The sequence below is a fragment of the Mytilus trossulus genome, chromosome 3 (assembly GCF_036588685.1).
Source record: "Mytilus trossulus isolate FHL-02 chromosome 3, PNRI_Mtr1.1.1.hap1, whole genome shotgun sequence".
NCBI classification, from domain to species: Eukaryota; Metazoa; Mollusca; class Bivalvia; order Mytilida; family Mytilidae; genus Mytilus; species Mytilus trossulus.
The window spans coordinates 32,997,281-33,018,661 of NC_086375.1; the positions used below are offsets into that span (position 1 = coordinate 32,997,281).

Consider the following 21,381-nt stretch of genomic DNA (forward strand, 5'->3'; position numbering starts at 1 on the left):
GAATTTAAACTAAATGATAGAATTGGTAAATCCAATACGAGTAGATAGCTTTTAAAATATGCTTTGATTATATCAAAAGAAAAGATAATTATAGGTCACCGTGCGTTTTCCCCGTCTAAAATACAAAATAACAAAATTCCATGTAGCTTTCTTCAGAAAATATAATATCTCAGAGTTACCTCCCCTTAAAATTCTAATTTAAAAAATATTAAAAAACAATCAACACTTTCAAAAATATTAATATTTATAAGTTATAATCTTATAAAGTTGTTTTTTAAATGTAAATTCACATTAGTTATCTGTGCATTCCTGTATCAAATTTTGCTAACTTGATTGAAAATCTGGACCTTAGAGTCTACTTTTTTACACTGGCCATGATCCAAGATGGCGAAAAACACCCATACCACCTTAAAGTTGGTTTACGCCATCATATTTTGTGTATGTATCAAGGCAATTTTAATCGAAATTCATGCAGGATATATGGTGGACGATAACCAATTTTGCAGTTTTGTTCTTTTTGAACAAACCTAGAAAAAAAGAGGCAAAAGATACCCAAAAAGACAATTAAAATTCACATAACGAACAAAACAATGGCAAAATGAATTGCGACGCAAATCGGATAAACTGACACCAAAAAAATAGAGTAAAGAATAATGAGGTGCATAAATGAAAAGAAGAGAGATTAATGGGCAAAAAGTATAAAGAATAGAGAAAAATAGCATAAAAATTTACAGAAATAAAGGACCACCATAGATATAACATGAAGGCCATTGATTTTTCGGGAAACAGGAAGATTTTGAAAATATTATGATAAATAAATACGTTCATAGTTTACTTGTTATCATAATTTTAACAAGGTACTGGTAGCTAATATTTATAATACTTCCTATGCTTTAGTACTTTGATTGTTTGGTTAAAAGTCGTAATCTATAGTGCGCTTAAAATCAATGAGACAAAATAGTAAATGACAAGAAAGTGATTGACACGGATCACCAAATTTGCAAAATGGCTGGAAGACGCGTGATGACCGAAGATCTCAAAAATGTTGAATTTGAAACCAGCGAAGAGGTTGATGTTACACCAACGTTTGATAACATGGGTCTTAGAGAAGAACTTCTACGAGGAATATATGCTTACGGTACATACATTTATTTATGAGAGAATATACGAATAAAATTGTGAATGGAAAAAATTATGGTGACAACAACTCGACCATGGTATAGAGTAGACACCAGTCGAATGCCACCAATGGGTCTTCAATCTTGCAGAGATGTCTTTCAGTTTGGCCCTAAACAAATATGTTTACTAGTTCAGTGATAATGGACGTCATACTAAACTCCAAATTATTCAAAAGGGGAAGCTAAAATTAAAAATCATACAAGAGTATAATAAAGGCCAGAGGCTTCTGAATTGGTACAGACACAAAAATGTGGTGGGGTTAAACCCTTTCCTATACATATTGCCAATGTAGAATATTACAAACACAGAACAATATACACAAAATTATTGTTGTATTTGTTGTTTTCAATTGTGTTGGTAGTTGGGTTTTCTTCTTTCGTTATTAGCAACGGAAAATATACCACCACACTGTTTATATCTTTTACATTAGTTATTGGACCAGTCTGCGACGTTAAGCGTTAGCCCGAAGCCCGTGTCTAGTTTAAATAAGCTTGGACTAGTTAACGTACCCTGCCGATAGTCTGACCGGTCTAGTGCATATCTGTGTGCATTTTTTTAATTGTTACCGTAAGTTAACGAAGAATGTCACTCAACATGCTCAACGCAATCAATATCAATAAACTGATACTCTCTTCCTTGCAAAAATTCCGTAAACCAGTTTTGACGGTCTCCCTAATAACCGATTGTTCAAAATAACAAATTTTGGTAATTATTGATTGATTTAAGTTGCATAGACTGAATATAATATAATCATAACAGAAAATAAAAAAAAAAAAATGAACTTTTTTGCGTTGAAAGATATTAGTTCATAACTTTTTTTGACATCTTGTGTATTTTCGACGATTGGTTATTAGTAACTGGTTACCATTAATTTTATAAAGAAGTGGAACCAGTTTTATTTTCATCAAGAAAGTGTGTAAGTTACAGTTTACGGTTACACACATAATTTTGGTAACAAACATCGTTTGATATACATGGCTTCACTGTCGGAAAGTGCAAGACCATGAAAGGCATTAAAAAGGCCATCTCGCAAGTCCTACCAAGTTACGGAGGCTAGAAAAAAATACGAGGATAAACGGGTCCAAAATTTGTAACTCATTGGACTGACGGTCGTCCCTGACCCTGGCTCCAGTACGAGAATCTAGTTATGTTTTGTAGCTACTGTAAGGAGCAGGGAAAAGGAGGCAAATTTGCATCTGTATGTGATTTGAACAGGAGTTGTTCAGCAAATTGAAAATTATATGAAAAATCATGAAGAATAAAATTTTAACTGATTGATTTTTTTTCTTTTCTTGGTCTGCATCAGAAAGGATGATCTCTTTAACTTCCAAAGTCAAATTTGAATGAGAAATTAATTTAAACAAAATGTTATGGCAAGGGTTTTTTATCTACATGTATACATTTATTTTACATGTATGTCTTTAATTCTTGTCAACAGTTTTGAGAAGGATTTTTTTTAAGGAAAGTAGAATTTTTTTATATTACATGGAGAAAAAACTTTTTGAAAAGTTATATACACTTCCAGATACAAAAATGTAACATCAGAATGCAGGATTTTACATCTAATATTCAAAAATTTTCTTTGGGGGGGATGCCCCCAAACCCCCCTAGCTGGTTCAGATCACTCCAACAGTGACACAGATTTTATTCGGTCCAGTACATATAAATTCGGGCTAGTATTTTTTTTGTTTAATTAGCCCAAAGGGCTAGTGCTTCAAATAGTTTTTGGCACAGACTGTTGGACAGGCTTTACTTCATTGATACTCATACATGTAGGTAGATTCTGCTTATACTTTGTTGCCCACAGTTTTGGTTGCCCTTTCTTTTGCAGTTTTCTACATGATGTGTGTTTTGTGTACTGTGGTTCATGTTGTTTGTCTTTTTCTTTTTTAGCCATGTCATTGTCATTTTAGTTCCTATTTTGACAGAAACCATTTCATTTCCAGTGGGGCTATGGATTCTTTTTGATAAACACGATAAATAAAGATTGTTTCCATTTTTTTGAGAAAAATGATTTTATTTTTGACCCTGAGAAAATAAAATGTTTGTTTTACCCTCAGCTGCCACCATATGTAATGCTGAATTGAAGAAAAAAAAATGTTTTCAACTTGCCGCCCAAAAAATAGATCTTTTTTCGCTGAAAAAAAGGTCCAGGAAAAAATCCATAAGCCCCCCCAGAAAATCAAATTTGCATCTAAACAAATATGTATACTAGTTCAGTGATAATGGGCATCATACTATGGTCTCCTTCGCCTCTTTTTTAAAATTCTGAACAGACATTCATGTCATAGATTTATTTTATTATTTAATTATTTGTAGGTTTTGAGAAACCATCAGCTATTCAACAAAGAGCTGTCAAACCTATTGTGAAAGGAAGAGATGTTATTGCACAGTAAGTCAGACTCAATGAGTGTTTTGATATTCACCCTATATATGGCCCCAGGTGCTTACAGGGCAATTCTTCTATCCATTTTGTAATTTACTTTTCATTTTCATAAATAAGTGAATTAGATCTTCTTTTGTTTATCTTATAAACACTCTAATCTGTATGGTAATTAGAATACACATTTTAATTTTTAAAGTTAAAAATGAATAAATTAAGATAATAAAGCTTGTAATTTTTGTGTGAATGAAAAAATACATTGAGATGGTTTGTATAAGAACTTCTGATAAGCCATGTCAATGAAATGATGTCTTTCATGCATTCAACATTTTATTACTTTAAATAATTTTTTCTAGAGCTCAGTCTGGAACAGGAAAGACAGCAACATTTTCCATATCCATTCTACAATGCCTGGACACACAAGTCAGAGAAACACAAGCATTAATATTATCTCCTACTAGAGAACTTGCTACACAAATTCAAAAGGTAACAGTCATGACAGTGTCAGTTTAAGTTCTAATATAGACAAAAGTATTCCAGTTTTACTTTTTGTTGGGAAAATAGTATAAAGTTCAAAATTTACAATAATTACTTTGAATCTATATATCCATGTAGCATAATATCTTCTCTTTTTCCATTAGAGAATTTAAAACATCAGTCTTCATTCAAACAGGCATGGTTATACATTTGATGAAATTCAATGGGGTGTAGTATTTCAACAGCAGGAAATGTTTTGCTTTAAAAAGTAAAGCAATGAATCTTGTACACTGTCGTTTCGTTTTGTTTTTTGCCATGGGATGTCATTTTCTTTTTAACTTTATTAAAAACTGGTTTATGTAAACATGAGGAAGTTGCTAGGTCTGATTTAATTCATCTTATTTATATGACAGGTTATCCTAGCTTTGGGTGATTACATGAATGTACAATGCCATTCCTGTATTGGAGGGACAAACGTTGGTGAAGACATCAGAAAACTAGATTATGGTCAACATGTGGTATCAGGAACACCAGGCAGAGTCTTTGGTAACTTTTAACTATAAATTAAAAAACATAACTCCATAAGAGGTGTTATCATGGTTTACCTCTATAGTTTTAAAAAGATGTGGTATGAGTGCAAATGAGACAACTCACATCCAAGTCACTATTTTAAAAAAAATAAACCATTATAGGTCAAAGTAAGGTCTTCAACATGGAGCTTTGGCTCACACCGGAAAGCAAGCTATAAAGGACCTCTAGAAATAACTAGTGATGTGTAAAACCATTAAAACAGGAAAACCAACTGTCTAATCATTAACCGAATTAAAACGAGAAACACTTATACATGTAATTCTAATATGACGTCCTTATTACGCTTTGTAAACAAAGCCGTGTTCTACTGAGCATAAAAAATATGTTTGACACATGCGCACGAACTTACTATGTATATTAACGTTATTTTCATCGCTATCCTTTAAAATGTATACATTTATGCAGCTAGCATAAATTTTTATTATAGAATTTTATAAAACAACATATATTTACCCTGCTCATAGTTTTTAAACTTTTCAAATATGAAATATAATGCACAAACTCCTCCGGGAGGAAACGGGAAAAGCCAAACATTTTTACAGTATTTTCGTACGCTTCGATCTAAAAATTACTGTTTGTCCTATTAGAATCGAAATAATTCCTTCGTGTCATGCTCTATGCTCATTTAAACATGGGTAGACATTATATTTGACCACATTTTACACCTCGCTAACGCTCAGTGTAAAATATTGACAAATATAATGCCTACCCATGTTAAAATGAGCATAGAGCATGACATGAAGGAACTATTTCTTAAACCACATCAACAAACCACAACTCCATAAAATTAGTTATCATGCTTTACCTCTAATACATTTCTGAACCACACCCAGAACAAGCTAATATGACTTATTATTGTCCTATGTACACATATATTCTTGTTATTTTTGTTTAATCATATTATTTGTAATTGAAAACAACTTCCCATTTCATTTTTAACCGAATTTTTGTGACAAAAATGTCGGTTATTGATTTGGGGATGCTCGGCGGTCGGGCGGGCGGCAATCAAATGTTGTCCGTGCATTAACTCATGAACCGTTCAACCAAAGCTTTTAAAATTTTAATATGTTGTTACTTACAACTAAATGAAGGTCAAGTTCAATAATGGCGATTTTGACTTTTACCGTTCAGGAGTTATGGTTCTTGAAAGATCGTAAAATGGCGTTTCAAGTCGTGTCCGTGCATTTACACATGAACTGTTCTACCAAAGCTCTCCAAATTTTGATAAATTGTTACTGATGACTTAATGGATGTCAAGTTCAATATTGACGATTTTGACGTTTACCGTTCAGGAGTTATGGTTCTTGAAAGATCGTAAAATGGTGTTTCCATTCACTTTGTTGCATTTACTCACGAACAATTCAATCTAAGCTTTTCAAATTTTAATATGTTGATACTGATGACAAAATAGAGGTCAAATTTGATATTGACTATTTTCACTTTCAACAATCATCAGTAATGGTTCTTGTGATATTGCCATGACACAAATAAATGCTAATAAATCCGGTTTGCTGTCGTTGTGACAGCCTCTTGTTTTTATCCTTCCTTGGATCATATTGTTATTTGTATTTTAATATTCAAAATAGTCTTCTTTTCATTCTGTTTTTTATTTTTTTATTTTATTGTATGAGATTTGACTTGTCGTTACAGATATGATAAAAAGAAGAAATTTAAGAACAAGATCAATTAAGATGCTGGTGCTTGATGAAGCAGATGAGATGTTAAATAAAGGTAATAACAGAATGTAATGAAATTATTTGGTACCATTCATAAAAAACAAGGGCTAATCCAAACAAAAAAAAGAAATAGGAAATGAATGTTTTTTTTTGTACCCCATCACCCATGATTTTTTTTTTCATTTGTGATAGAATTGTATTTGCTTTCACTCCATTACCAATGGTATTATCATGTAATGTCAAACTCTTTCAATTGGAACAGCCCTCAATGTATAGAATTGAATGTTGTTGTCTTGATGGAAGAAAGTAGCCAACTTATCATAACTGTATTATCTGTGGTCACTTAAATAATAGCAATGAGCATATTAAGAGGATTTTTAACAATTTCAACAATAAAAAAAAAACAAAAAAAAATAATTCATATCTCGGGTGATCATGGCTTTAACGTAACTACACATGTAAAACATATTTCTTTGTGAACAGTTTATTTGTACACATTGTTTGTAGTTTTATTATGTGTATATCTTTTTCAGGCTTCAAAGAACAGATCTACGATGTATACAGATATCTGCCACCTGCCACACAAGTACTCTTAATCTCTGCCACATTGCCACATGAGATTTTAGAAATGACCAGTAAATTTATGACAGAACCCATCCGTATCTTAGTCAAACGGTAAAACCTTTTTTTATATTTTGCAAAATATATGTTTTAAAGTTTCAACCATATTTTATTTAATTTGTAAAACATTTGAGATCTCTATTACTTTGAACTTCCTATTTACATGATTTATCAAATTTATTTGTTTTAAGATAATTTATGTCACATTCACACAAACATACCAGACATATTTTGAATCATACATTATAGCATTAATCTTGTTTAGATCTTATACCTTTTGCTGTCATATAAAATATATATGACAAGGAGTTTTGTCACTTCTGTTGTATGCATTAAAATCATATCTGTGTTATCAAAGTCTGTTTTCAAAGTGTTAACTTGAATGTAAAAATACAATTGAAAATTCACTTGCTTGCAAGAGAAATATAAGTTGAATTTGAATTACCTCCCATTGTCTGAAGCTTTATGAAAAACAAAAAATAAAGTTTGGTTAGGCCACGGTTTTTTAATTTGTTGGTTTACGGATTTTCTCCATGAAAAAGTCGGGTCGGTCGGTCGGGAAAAAAAAGAAAAAAAAAGATCTTTCAAGACAGAAAACATATGCAAAATAAAAATATATTTCACCTTTCTAATAATATGTTTGTCATACTATTTTTTCATCGTTCTTAAATTTTAGTTTGATGAAATATTATTGCTCAGCTGTAAACATCGCATGACATTGTCTAATAATTTCCCGTAAAAAAAGGGGGGTACACTGACAAAGACGAAATTAAATCGTCATTTCACAAACAAGAAAAACAGATTCACGTCAGTTATTTGACTTAGCTTTTAATAAAAACTTGGTGAAAAATAATAAGCACGAAAACTGATAAAGAAAAAAAAGTAAAAACGTCGTACGAAAATAAGTTTCAACACACGTGTCAAAAACGTAATAGACTCGTCCACTGGAAAAACGAGAATATCAGGTTAAATAATCTGTTGTCATGCATTCCCATTTTTTATCCAAATGGACGATATTTTTTTATTATCTGTAAAACAAGAAAATATCAAATGATTTGTTAAAATTCAGTATTTTAACTTGATGTCTTGAACTTCCACCTGTCCACATTTGGACAAGTCTATTTATATGAGAACATGCATCTTACGGACTGGTGACAAATAAGGGAAACAAACTTATTGTGTAATTGGTTTTAAACACAGGTTTCGTTCCGCAAAATTATTTGCGCAAACGACATTTCAAGGTCATTAATAATTGATTTGTCTATTTTTAGAAACGTAAACTGAAAGTTTCATTTTTCACAACAGAAAGTGTCATCACTTCTGTTAGTGATTAATGCATTTCATTTCATAAAAAAGGATATTTTAATTATTTTTCAGGGATAATGCATTTGTTAGGGTCGGCGAGAATAAAAAAAAGCCTGAAAATTCGATTTTATTTTTATTTTGGAAATCAGCAAAATCGGGTCGGCGGATCCGTAAACCAACAAATTAAAAAATCCTGGCCTTAGATATAAAAAAAAAAAAAATACGGTACAATTTTGTACTTAAATCATCAAGTGCTTATCATTTTGAATTTAATTTGCAGTGATGAGTTGACACTAGAGGGAATCAAACAGTTTTTTGTAGCAGTAGAGAGAGAAGAATGGAAGTTTGATACATTATGTGATCTATATGATACATTAACCATCACACAAGCTGTCATATTCTGTAACACAAGGCGAAAAGTAAGAATAGAAAAAAAATCAAAATCAATTAAGATATTGTATTTACAAGGAGAAAGTAGAAAAAAGGACTTGTTTTTAGTACAAGAATTATTAGACAATTTGTCATATGTCCTTAAAAGATTTTTTCAAGAATGAGGATTCTACATGTTGAGAATCACTACTTATTTTAACTTTTTTATCAGGTAAATGGCCAGACCCTCCCCTTTCCCCCGGTGTATATTCCTAGAACACTTCTACCTAAAGTTGTGGCATCTTTGTCAAAAACTAGTCAATACTGTTAAGAATATGTACATCAATGAAGAAAATGTTGCATGTTATAATTTGTAATCAATCTGTAGATTGCCAAAGTTTACAAGTGACACGAAGTTTTCACTTTACAATATAAGAAAGAAATGATGCTCCAGTGTTGTGTTCACACTGTATTTAAGACAAATACAATATGTATGCACACTTTGTTATCTGTTATATATCGCGGGTTTGGAAATGTCATTGAAATTTGTAAAAAATCCCGTAGAATGCACTTCAAATATTTTCGTCTTTCTAGTTGGAGTTATTTCTCTTTTCTTATACATGTAGACTAAAAAGTGTTTTTAGTAAGAAATTCACTGGTACAAATAATAAAAACTATTCTAAGTATTTTTAGTGTTTACAAATTATATAGTTTTACTCCCATACATAAAAAGAACCACTGAAAAAAATACATTATTTAGCATTCTTTTCTCATTGTGGTGTAAAATAAAATAAAAAGTACATGGGAACTGCAAAACTTAATGTGACTAAAAAAGTGAGAAAAAAAAATATCATGGATATGAAATTGAAAATACAATGGAATAATATGTGCATCTATTTTCAATCTTATTAGAATAAGTACTCATCACTTGCTCCTCGATTTTACATGGCGACATATAAAAAATCGAGGAGCAAGTGATGAGAACTTATTTTAATAAGATTGATCTATTTTATACAGGTAAATAAAGTTCATCTTTAATATTCACAATTGATTACACTATTGTTGGATATTTTAACAGGTAGATTGGTTAACAGAGAAGATGAGGGAAGCTAATTTCACTGTCTCCTCTATGCATGGTGACATGGTACAGAAAGAGAGAGAAGCAATCATGAAAGAATTTAGATCTGGGGCAAGGTAAAAACTAAATTCATGTTAAAAACTGTATAGAAAGGCATTGAAGGTTGATTCCTCTCCTATTATTTGCTTTTTGGGGCCAAAGAAGAGACTCCTGAGTCTTCAATATTCTGTGAACATTACAGTTTAAGTTTTCAGTGGTTTCATGCTTTTATAACATGTCTATTTAGAATATGAATCCTTCTGCACATTTAGAATTTTTATGCATTTTATTATCAATTAAAAGGGAACTCACTCTATTATACTTTAAATTAACGATAAGCAGTATGTGCATAGATTCATTTCTTAGATTGAGGGGCTTGACCATTGTAAAGTTTTTATATTGGTGAATTTATAAGAATTGTTTTTTTTTCAGCCGTGTATTAATAACAACAGATGTATGGGCCAGAGGTATAGACGTACAGCAAGTTTCACTGGTCATAAATTATGATTTACCAAACAACAGAGAATTGTATATACACAGGTAAATATTTGCTTTGAAAATAAGACTTACTGCAAATTCAGAAATTATTGCAATGTTTTTATTGTGACGAAAAATGCGACAGGGTTATAATCGCAATACTTAAATCTTGCATTTTGATTTTTTTAAATGAATTAAACAGGTTTTTTGCAGGATATTGCAAAGATAAAATCACATTTGTCTAAAATGAAAAAAATTGCAGTAATAAATGCATGCAATAATTTACGAATTTACAGTGTATAAAATGTAGATTTTTAGAGCTTTCAAACTGATCAGTATTATTTAATTATTATAACTGATGCAATTTCCTCACATCAGGAATGCATACTTTTCTGAAAAATTTATAAATTTGCTAATATTGGAAAAAACAGTTTCAGGGAATTTCATCACATAGTTTCAAAAGTTAATTAATTTTCATCATATTTTTATCATAAGATTATTAAATACGATTAAGTCTGTGATGTTTTTAAAATTTAAAATCTGCACAATATAACATTGTGCATTTTATCGAATAACAAGGATATATATATGTTAACGGAATGTTTTCATTTTTTGGTATAAAGTATCATATTACATGTGAACTGAAAACTATACAATTGTTAAAATAATATAACTATTGAATATATGATATGTAAATTTTATGATTATTATTTTAGAATTGGTCGATCAGGAAGATTCGGCAGGAAGGGTGTGGCAATCAACTTTGTAAAGAATGATGATATCAGGATATTGAGAGATATTGAACAGTACTACGCCACACAGATCGATGAAATGCCTATGAATGGTAAGTTCTTTTGCTTTATTAATGTTGAAAATATATATTTTCTTAACATATACAGTTACGCCCACCCAGACACCCATGGTGGGAAAATTTGGATGGAAGTATCAAATGGTTTTGCCTCTTCATAGTTCTAAAACAGCAAAAACTTGTTTTAAGTTTATTCTATTATGCTGTTTTGTGAATTTATGTGAATCAATAATAGCGTTACAAATTTGAAAATAATGAATTAAGGTACTTGACAGATATAGATATGTCTTCTTCTTTGAAATTTGATAGGGTGTTAATATTGATTATAAGGTACTCGCATACTTCAAAATTTACTCTCTGGCCATATATTGTACTTCTGTGAATTCGTTATTATTTGTGGGAAACTAATTATCTTGATTTCTTGTGTATAGGTGAATCACAAAATAAAATGTGTAAAATCAAACAAAGAAGGAGTTTTCAATAATTGGCTTGTATGCAACTTTTTGCAAAATCAATAAATCAAATATCTGTGAAAATATAATTTTCCCTATAAACCCATGAAAATTTGTTCCGACAAAAATAAATGTATCAACAGTTATACTTTTTGGTGTATTCATATTGTAACAAAATGGAACTTGTTTTCCCTAAAATTGTGTGATGATGTTGTTAAAACCTTACCGTTTATTGACTGTTTTTATTTTATATTTCTTGTACAACTTTGTGTAAACATTGTTAACTTTTTATTATTCTTAACGTCCATGTTTTTAATTTATATTCGGAACTCCCCTCGATTGTTCATACCAAATGAAGTACATAAACGTTTACCAATCGTTCCGAACATTATTTTGGTAATTACCAATTCCGGTTTTGGTAGTTTAGGTATTTTTCACCACTGGTAAATGGTAAACCATTTAGGTAATATTTTACCATAGTATAAATACAGTGGAGTAAGCCAAAAAGGCTTCAGTACGACTTTACCCTGGGCAAGTGACACACACTAATTCCAAGCGATTAAGTGATAACCAGACTTTTTCCGTAGAATGTTGGCTTGTTGGTTCCATAACAAGTTGTATTTAGAGAATAACTTCTCGAGAGAAACGTTATCTTTTGACATTGAATTTCCGTTACCATTTGCCGATTACCAAACTGTCTTGTTCGTAAACTTTCTAGGTATTTATGTATTATAGTTCCGCTATCCATTTTCTTTACGATATTCTAATAAAGTAAGGTATTTATTTGTTAAACTAGAATACTGTTACTTAAGTTATTTATTATGTGTACGAATTGCTGATATTTATTGCACGTAAATACAAGTTGATTTTTATTCGACGAGTCTGTTATTCTTACAAAAACCTAAACGGAACCAAACTAAGATCTATCAGAATACCACAACGTACCACAAAACCTATACAGAACCAACTGTAGATCTACCCGAATACCACGATACTAGAGAACCACGTTACCAAAGAAGAGTCGCCAGTTATAACTTTAGTTCATATATTCCATTCTTATAGCAACACACTAAGGGTTCCAATATTCATAGTTAACACAAAAGCCTGACCGCTCGGTTATCGTTACAATATTTATTGTTCACACATCTTGCTCATTAAGTGTGTAATTTCACTAGCATTTAAGAAAGCCTTGATATAATATGTATTTTATCACTTTATTTTATATTCCTTTTTGTCAATATGTAAGTGTATAATTAGGTTGTATAATGTTTGTTTAATTTGGTTATTTGCAAACATTTTAACAAAAAATACTTGAATCTTATGGCATTATATATGTATTTGGTTTTATGTTTTACTAATTAGATCATTGCTCCAAAAAGCTGCTTATCTTAAGCTCTGGTCCCAATGCCAAATAGAAATTTTAATAATCAGTTTGATAGATAAAAAGGGGAATGACCATTTTTCAAACAAAAACTTGCATCTTTCAAGGACATGCTATTGTTATATCTCCTGCATAGTAGATTAGAACAAAATCTTCATTTCCATTTGAACTAAACGTTATACCCTGAAAAGGCAAAAACAATCATGCAGAAATAAAACATATCAAAACTATAAAGTATGGTTATTCAGAGGCAAATTTGAGATATTATAATACCTTTCTAAAGAGGTTATACATGTCTAGATCTACCTAACATTTCCTTTGTCAAAAACCTATGCTGTATCAACTATTTAATCACAATCCAAATATGAGCTGTATCAAACTTGAATGTTATGTCAGCTTGTGTCTATACTTGTCCCAGCTGTTCAGGAATCAACCTCTGTTATCTTTTTAGTGAATGGGGACATTAAATGTGGTGCCTCATGTAAAGAGGGGGCCACGCTCTTTGCACATTAAGAACCCTTGCAACAAATCTTTGAGGGGTCTGTAGGTGGCCTGTTGCAAGGCAAAATTTCAGTCCCTATCCAATATACCCTCATTTTCCAGTGGCAGTCCAAATTTCCCAGACCATCATCCCAAATGGCCTCTATTATGACAAGACCTACCTATTGTAATTATTGTTAACTTGTTCTCATCCTGAACATGCATGAAATATTTGACTCTGGACGTTAAGCAACCAACATTTACAAGAACGTTTGGTAACTACCATGCAGGCTCAACAACAAGTACTGTAAACCAACTTATTTTCGTGAGTGATTTATTTTCATGACCATTGCGAGTAAAAAATTAACGCAAATATGTAAAACTTAGATCTTTCCTTATTAAACTATATCCAGAAATGAGAAAATCACAAAATTAAATAGCAGCGAAATAGTTTACAAAAGGTAAAACGCGAAATAAAGTATCCGTGAAAATAAGTTGGTTTACAGTAATCTTCAACATCCTGAAGTTTTGTTGTATATTGAAGAAGCAGAAGAACCCTTTTGTGCCTTCATCTTCTGTTATTAAAAAGGATTATTCTTTGACATATGGAAACAGGTGCAAACATGAAAATTGTTTTAGATTTAATCAGTTTTTTATGCCCCATGTTTTCTGGTCTGTGCGTCCCTTTGTCCGTTCATCTGTCTGGTTTCATGTTTAAGTTTTTGGCTGAGGTAGTTTTTGATGAAGTTGAAGTCCAATCAACTTGAAACTTATTACACATGTTCCCTATGATATGATCTTTCTAATTTTAATGCCAAATTAGAGATTTTACCCCATTTTCTCTGTCCACTGAACATAGAAAATGATAGTGAAGATGGGGCATTCATGTACTATGGACACATTCTTGTTTAACCTTATATTCAGCTAGGCAATTCTTTTCAAAGAACTGGAGTTTAAATCTCCTTTTAAGGAATTTCCATTACATGTAGCTTGCTTTGGAATATGTATGCACATACTTTTGGTTATGAAGTATCAGTTCTTTTAATAAATGTTAGCTCTACCTTCATCATTTGATTTTCAATTGATAGAAGCAGTCTGTCTTAGTAGCAGTTATGCTACATCTTCTTTTCATCTGGATTGATATAAAATATAAAGTTACCTCCCTTAGTTGCTTGAAACTGTTCTTTCATGAAAATCATAAATATTTTCTTTTACAATTTGTTTGCTTTTTTCTTGATCTTTGCTTTGACACCAAGATTAGATCAGATCAAGAAAAATCAATTGTGAGGCTTATTACATTGAAGATAGTAAAAAGTGTGTGATCGTTAATAATTTGAAGCAAATTTGAAAGATCAATTGCCAATTTTATTTAGAATTTTATTCAGAAATTATAGTGTTAACCAAAGAATTGTAAAACTTTCATTAGAGATGGGATGCGGAGGGAATGTTACAGCTTTTTTACAGGGAAGGTTATCTGCTGTGAAAATACCACAGATTTAATCATGTTAATATGTATTTGTTTGATATGAATGTCTGCTACATGTTCCACTCACAGTAATTGAATCAGTTAATTATTAGTAAAATATCACATTTTAGTGGCAATACTGGCAGATCTAGAATTTATAAAGGGGGGCACCAAAATATAAGGTGCCCTGATAGAAAAAATCACAAAAATATACTAAAAACACTTTCTGTTTTAAGGGGGTCCTGGATTAAATTACAATGTATGTCTGTAAATTTGTTTTGTCTCACAATGAAACCATCTCAGCATTTTCTTATTTACTTAATATCTTGTTTAAAGACTTTTTTGAATTGCTTGTGTAAATCTTGTTTGACTTAATTATGTTAAGTGAAATTAAATGTTTAGATAAAGAAATCTTTTAAGTTATATCATATTACTGCTCATTTAACACGTTTAAAGTTCATATGAACTCCCTTTAAACTGGAAAAAATGGTAATTAAGGAAAAAAAAATAAACGATCTCTGTTAAATACCCGAAGGTGGGTCTTAATTATGTGATGATGAGGCATAATAGGCATAGTACCATGAAGTTAGCAACCCTGTGCTAACCTTTTGGTGGATTTTTTTTGTGATACTTATTTAATTGTATAAGTACATGCAATGCACAACAGTTTCCTATCATTACACTCAAATTACAGTACATTTAAATAAACTTGAATGAAATTATTTCATTTTTATACCCCTTGATAGGGAATACCTTGTTACCAATATAAACAAGTGTTTGTTTGTCCATTCATGATGTTTGTTTTCAGAATAGTTTATTGATACAAATGAAGATACAAATGTAGATACATTTTATATTTTTTTGTTGGTTGAAAATTGTCATGAGTTATACATAATATAAGAAAAGGTATATGTAGTTTGCTTCAACCAAATGATATGAAACTTATACACAATGCTTATTACCACAAAGCTCATATCGAGTACAAATTGGACAGTGTCACTTTAACAGTTCTTGTGTTACATCCCTTTATAACATTATATGCCAGCCGGGGCACCATCTGTATCCCATGGACACATTCCTTATATATTTTTTTATTGATTTATCATATCATTGTACACTGAAATTGATGTTGATGTGATTTCTGGTCAATACATGTATGATATAAGAGAAAAAGAGGGCCTTTAAATACCATATTTCACTAAACAAATACATGCAGTAATATTATTTGCAAAAATACAGTTTGGACTGACACATAATTTTCTTATATTTTCAGTTGCTGACTTGATTTGAGACCAATGATGACTAAATGACTTTTCCAAGTGAGGAAATTTACATCTGTGACATTCATTATTTTACAAGGACATGGATCATTTTTTAAATCGTCCCATTTTATTCATATCTTCAGTCAGAATCATGTAAATACCATAAATCATTTTTACATAACATGCAGTTCTGGCCTAGAAAATTTCGAGTGGATAGTGAAGAGTTGTTTCTGCAGAATGTTTATATAACTTAATGGTTAACATGGGTATTAAAGAGACTCGTACAAGTTTGTCAATAGTGAATCATGGGAAATTTAGTAGAAACCTGTCTATTCTGTCAACGGAAAATTTGTGTATTAATGCTGGGTCAGTGTTAAGTATAATAAAAATACTGTAAATTTTATGGACTGTCTTATTGATATAGAGATTTGCAAGTTTATTATATACAACTACATTTTGATCTTCAACCATAGAAACATGTAAATTCTACATTGATAAAATCTAACAAACACAAACATGACAAAGGAAAAATCATAACAAGAAAATAAAAGTTTTTATGGTGACTGCTATGATATTAACGGAACTTCAAATCTATCAAAGAAAACTATAATGAAATAAATGAATCAATTGCAGATAAAAAGAAGGTTCTGGGTATTTAAACCATCATCGTTCATCAGAGTAATACTTTTAATCATGTAAAATATTAGACTTTGTCACACCAGACACCCTTATCCCTCTAAAAACTGTCCTAGATTTTTATGCCCCCACGGCAGCAGACATGAGATCAAGTGTTACCTTTGTCCGTCCGTCTGTCCTCAACCAAATGGTATGAAACTTAAACTCAATGCTTAATTTAACAAAACACATGTACAGATCAAGCTAGAATTTGGGTAACATCACTTTGACCAGACTAGTTGTGTCCCATTATAAAATTATATACAAGTAGGGCATCAATTCTGTCTCATGAACATTTTTTCTGTTTATTCATAGTACAGTTTAAATGTGTCTCTCAAAGTGCATATTTTATCTAGTTTTCCAATTTATTTCCTGATGTCCTTCATTAGAAAATAGGCCACCAGAAGTGAGGAACTTGTCATATCTTTAGAGATAAGAATTCAAAGTGCACATATATAGATATGATATAGAAATAGAAATGTTTCCTTGTAGAACCTTAGTCAAGATAGCCTAGTTAAGTTAAAGATTCAAATTGATTTTAGGTGAATAAAGTTCTAGCTTAAAATTGACGGCAGAAGGACACATTTCTATAAAATGATAAAAAGGACAGTCATTTTTATAACAGTTTTCACCTTGAAGAAAGTCAACAAGAAACTTTTCTAAATAAGATGTGTTAGTGAAATGGATTTTTCATTTTACTGCAATCCCCAATTCTAATTAACAAATATTGTTTATGTGATTAGTTATAAATATAAAAAAAAGATGTGGTATGATGGCAAATGAGACAACTCCACATGAGACAAAAATGACACAGAAATAAACAACTATAGGTCACTGTTCAACCTTCAACAATGAGCAAAGCCCATACTGCATAGTTGGCTATGTTCCGGACCATATGCGTATACTCATATGGTCAGACCATATGAGTATATACTCGTATGGGTATTAACAAGCTGGACCATATGAGTATTTTGGCCATATAAGTATTTTTTTTGAATATGCATTACAAACGTCTCAATAATACTTTATCTAAAAAACAGTATTGGTTACATGACAATGTATTAATTTAAAGGCGTACATTATATGTTTAAATTAAATATTTTTTCCAAAGTTAATTTTCATCGCTTATAACATTCTTGCAAGAAGGCTTATGGTGACATTAACTTCCACTCTGTAACATAATGATTTTCGCATTTGGGTGGAATCAGAAAAAATGAAGATTTTAACATATTGGGGCATATTGTTTGCCCCATTATATTTAGGAAAGTAAATTAAATGTCAAACCAACAAGTTCAATACCAGCTAACTTGCAGCCAAATTTCATTTAGATATCTTGTACCAGCCAAAAGTTTTATTAAAAAAACATGTCAAATTTGTCAGGAGTGTGACGCTTTTTGTGTGACAGGATTTTTTTTTAATAATTTACATGTTGAGTAAAAATTATTATGATGAATGCATGTATATGAAGATGGTTTATAATCATTCTTCAATACTAGGTTTTGTAGATTATAGATTGGTGTTATCATTGCACAAATATTATGTAAATAAATATACATTATGAAAAGGTATGTACCAAAAATTAATATTGGCAAAATTTGATAATTTCTAAATTGAAGTGTTATGGTTGTATTTTAAAGGAGTATTTGTGTGTAAAACTGGTAATTATTTATTGTATACATGTATAACTTATCCATAAAAGGCTATAAAGACATCCTGAGGTGCATAATTCACATATTGGATTAACTTCTATACAAGCACCCAAAAATGTCAGGAGTGTGACAACTGTCTTTAAACATGTACCAAATTTATATAATGCTTTTCATCTTACATTGTTATTTATTTTTCAGAAGCACCTGTTCCATAGAGAAGAAAAACATTTATTGCAGCTGTGATAATCTATATGTTGAATCTACACACTTGATTTTTAGATGTCAGGAGTGTGACACTTTTTTTATACATTCAATGACATTGTTTAAATTTTAATTACATATTAAAAAAAATGATCCATTGTTACTTGGTGTCAAAATTTTGATAGAAGAAGGTTAGTAAATACAAAATTTAAACAATATATGTCATTGAATGTATAAAAAAAGTGTCACACTCCTGACATCTAAAAATCAAGTGTGTAGATTCAACATATAGATTATCACAGCTGCACTAAATGTTTTTCTTCTCTATGGAACAGGTGCTTCTGAAAAATAAATAACAATGTAAGATGAAAAGCATTATATAAATTTGACAGTTGTCACACTCCTGACATTTTTGGGTGCTTGTATAGAAGTTAATCCAATATGTGAATTATGCACCTCAGGATGTCTGTATAGCCTTTTATGGATAGCTTATACATGTATACAATAAATACTTACCAGTTTTACACACAAATACTCCTTTAAAATACAACCATAACACTTTAATTAAGAAATTATCAAATTTTGCCAATATTAATTTTTGGTACATACCTTTTCACAATGTATATTTATTTACATAATATTTGTGCAATGATAACACCAATCTATAATCTACAAAACCTAGTATTGAAGAATGATTATAAACCATCTTCATATACATGCATTCATCATAATAATTTTTACTCAACATGTAAATTATTAAAAAAAAATCCTGTCACACAAAAAGCGTCACACTCCTGACAAATTTGACATGTTTTTTTAATAAAACTTTTGGCTGGTACAAGATATCTAAATGAAATTTGGCTGCAAGTTAGCTGGTATTGAACTTGTTGGTTTGACATTTAATTTACTTTCCTAAATATAATGGGGAAACAATATGCCCCAATATGTTAAAATCTTCATTTTTTCTGATTCCACCCTTATGTTGATTAAAAAAAAAAGAGAACATATTCTATATATTCAATAATTTCATGAAAATTCGATAGAATTGCCTTCTGGTTTTTGATACTTTTCTTCCAACATGTGATAAATGCATTCATATTATATATCTTTTGATATATATGATATGTGTCAAATATGTCAGGAGTGTGACAAAATCCCAGAAATGGATGCTTTTCTAAAAAGATGATTACTTTAAAAGTGTAGCCTATATTGGTATATTTTTTTTTGCTGATTGTTACCAAAAGTTGCGTCTTTAATGGAAAGGTGTTTTTGTTAATATTCTCAAGTAATTTTTTTCTGTATTTAAACTTTTATAACCAGGTCATTCATAATCTGCCATACATAAAGTGCTAAAACAGGATTTTTTTCAAATTGATGGCGATAATGTATAGAGAATTTGGTATCCAAATGTTCCTTAATCAACCTGGCATTAATAGGAAATATGTTTATGCTTATAATGTATTCTTAATTGATGTAAATCATGTGTATATGTTTAGTTGTATTTGTTCAAATTACTGATTTTGTTAGTTATTAAAAGTTAAAATTATTCTTAATGTCTTAATGCTTTGTCTGGACACTTAAGTTTCATAAAATAAATGATATGGTGAAGGTGGTGAGACAAATCCTGAACCCCATAAAATATGTTTATTTTTGACCATGCTCGTCACACTTTTGCCTCATTTTTTCTGATTCCACCCATTTGCACGTCATGGTTGTGCACGATCCTTTACAGTTACACCTTTTGTTTGCAAGTGAAAAGATAGCCTTCTTTGCAGTGGCGAGTAGTTATGGCGAAGTTTTGAGTTATTCCGATGTGTCTACAGTGTTTATGAAGCTCTAGATTTCAAATATTGTAATATGACTACAGTACATCATATTCACAAAACAACTTAATTAAATATGTTCCCTGACAGTGACTTCTTGTGTAACCATTTATTGAGAAATTTTTGGAAGTTATCTTTTCAAGTCGACATATTGCTATTCACACAAATCGATAATGAACATGGGTATTAAATGTGTTTATTATAGTTTTGACTAGGTAATAAAATCAACTAAGTGAAACTTCTTATTCTTATTAAGTTAATCTCTTTATTATAATATGATGATAACAAGACCTATATGATAGCGTATTTCTAAGGAACGGTCATAGCATATGAAGAGTTTAGAAGTATTCAAAATAAACTGTTGCAGAGTGTTAATTACCCCTACCATACGTGTACGGTCAGACCATATGCATATGGTCGGACCATATGAGTATATACCCATATGGTCCGCGTATGGTCCAAATACTCATATGGTCCCCGAAATGACAATGTAAAAAAAATTCAAACAAGAAAAGTTTACATCTAGCTCAAAGATAGAAACCAGTAAGTTCCAAACAGTCTAAATGATTCCTTATTGAAGAAATCATAAAATATGGATTATTAGATTTTCTTCAACAAGCCAGGCTATACCAATCTTGATCCATATCATTATGATCTTTTAAATGTAAAATTCCATTATAATTTTATCTTAGTTAAAACAAGCATATTGACATATCGTCCCAGTGAGTCCCAGTGAAATCGTTTACTGTATAATCAGAAATTATTGTGTGAATTAATTATTGCAAATGGACATAAATGCAAGATTAATTATTGTGATTTCTGAAAAAGTTGCATACAGACATATGCATCAGATATCCGACAACAAGTTCATGTTATTGGTATATTTACCCAGTCAAATTATTTGCAATAATAAAAACTTCACAATAAATTCTGCATTTACAGTACCTTTAATGATTATTGATAAATACCAAGGATGGACTGCTTCCAATT

The 21,381-nt window shown here is 30.6% G+C and overlaps 1 protein-coding gene across 1 annotated transcript; it reads left to right on the forward strand.

Moving 5' to 3' along the window:
* The first annotated feature begins 950 nt into the window (after nucleotides 1-950).
* On the forward strand, nucleotides 951-16,446 carry LOC134711283 (eukaryotic initiation factor 4A-III). Its single transcript, XM_063571809.1, has 11 exons — nucleotides 951-1,138; nucleotides 3,499-3,571; nucleotides 3,919-4,048; nucleotides 4,453-4,585; nucleotides 6,281-6,361; nucleotides 6,840-6,981; nucleotides 8,513-8,651; nucleotides 9,680-9,795; nucleotides 10,151-10,258; nucleotides 10,912-11,039; nucleotides 16,055-16,446. The coding sequence occupies exons 1-11, from the start codon at nucleotides 1,006-1,008 to the stop codon at nucleotides 16,069-16,071; spliced, it is 1,200 nt and encodes a 399-aa protein (XP_063427879.1). The 5' UTR covers nucleotides 951-1,005; the 3' UTR covers nucleotides 16,072-16,446.
* Nucleotides 16,447-21,381: the final 4,935 nt, after the last annotated feature.

Bases quoted from the DNA above. Each gene is read 5' to 3' on its own strand.
- LOC134711283 (XM_063571809.1), top strand. From the start codon at position 1,006: ATGGCTGGAAGACGCGTGATGACCGAAGATCTCAAAAATGTTGAATTT. The intron at 3,572-3,918 runs GTAAGTCAGACT...AATTTTTTCTAG, and splicing joins GGAAGAGATGTTATTGCACA to AGCTCAGTCTGGAACAGGAA. The intron at 4,049-4,452 runs GTAACAGTCATG...TTTATATGACAG, and splicing joins TTGCTACACAAATTCAAAAG to GTTATCCTAGCTTTGGGTGA.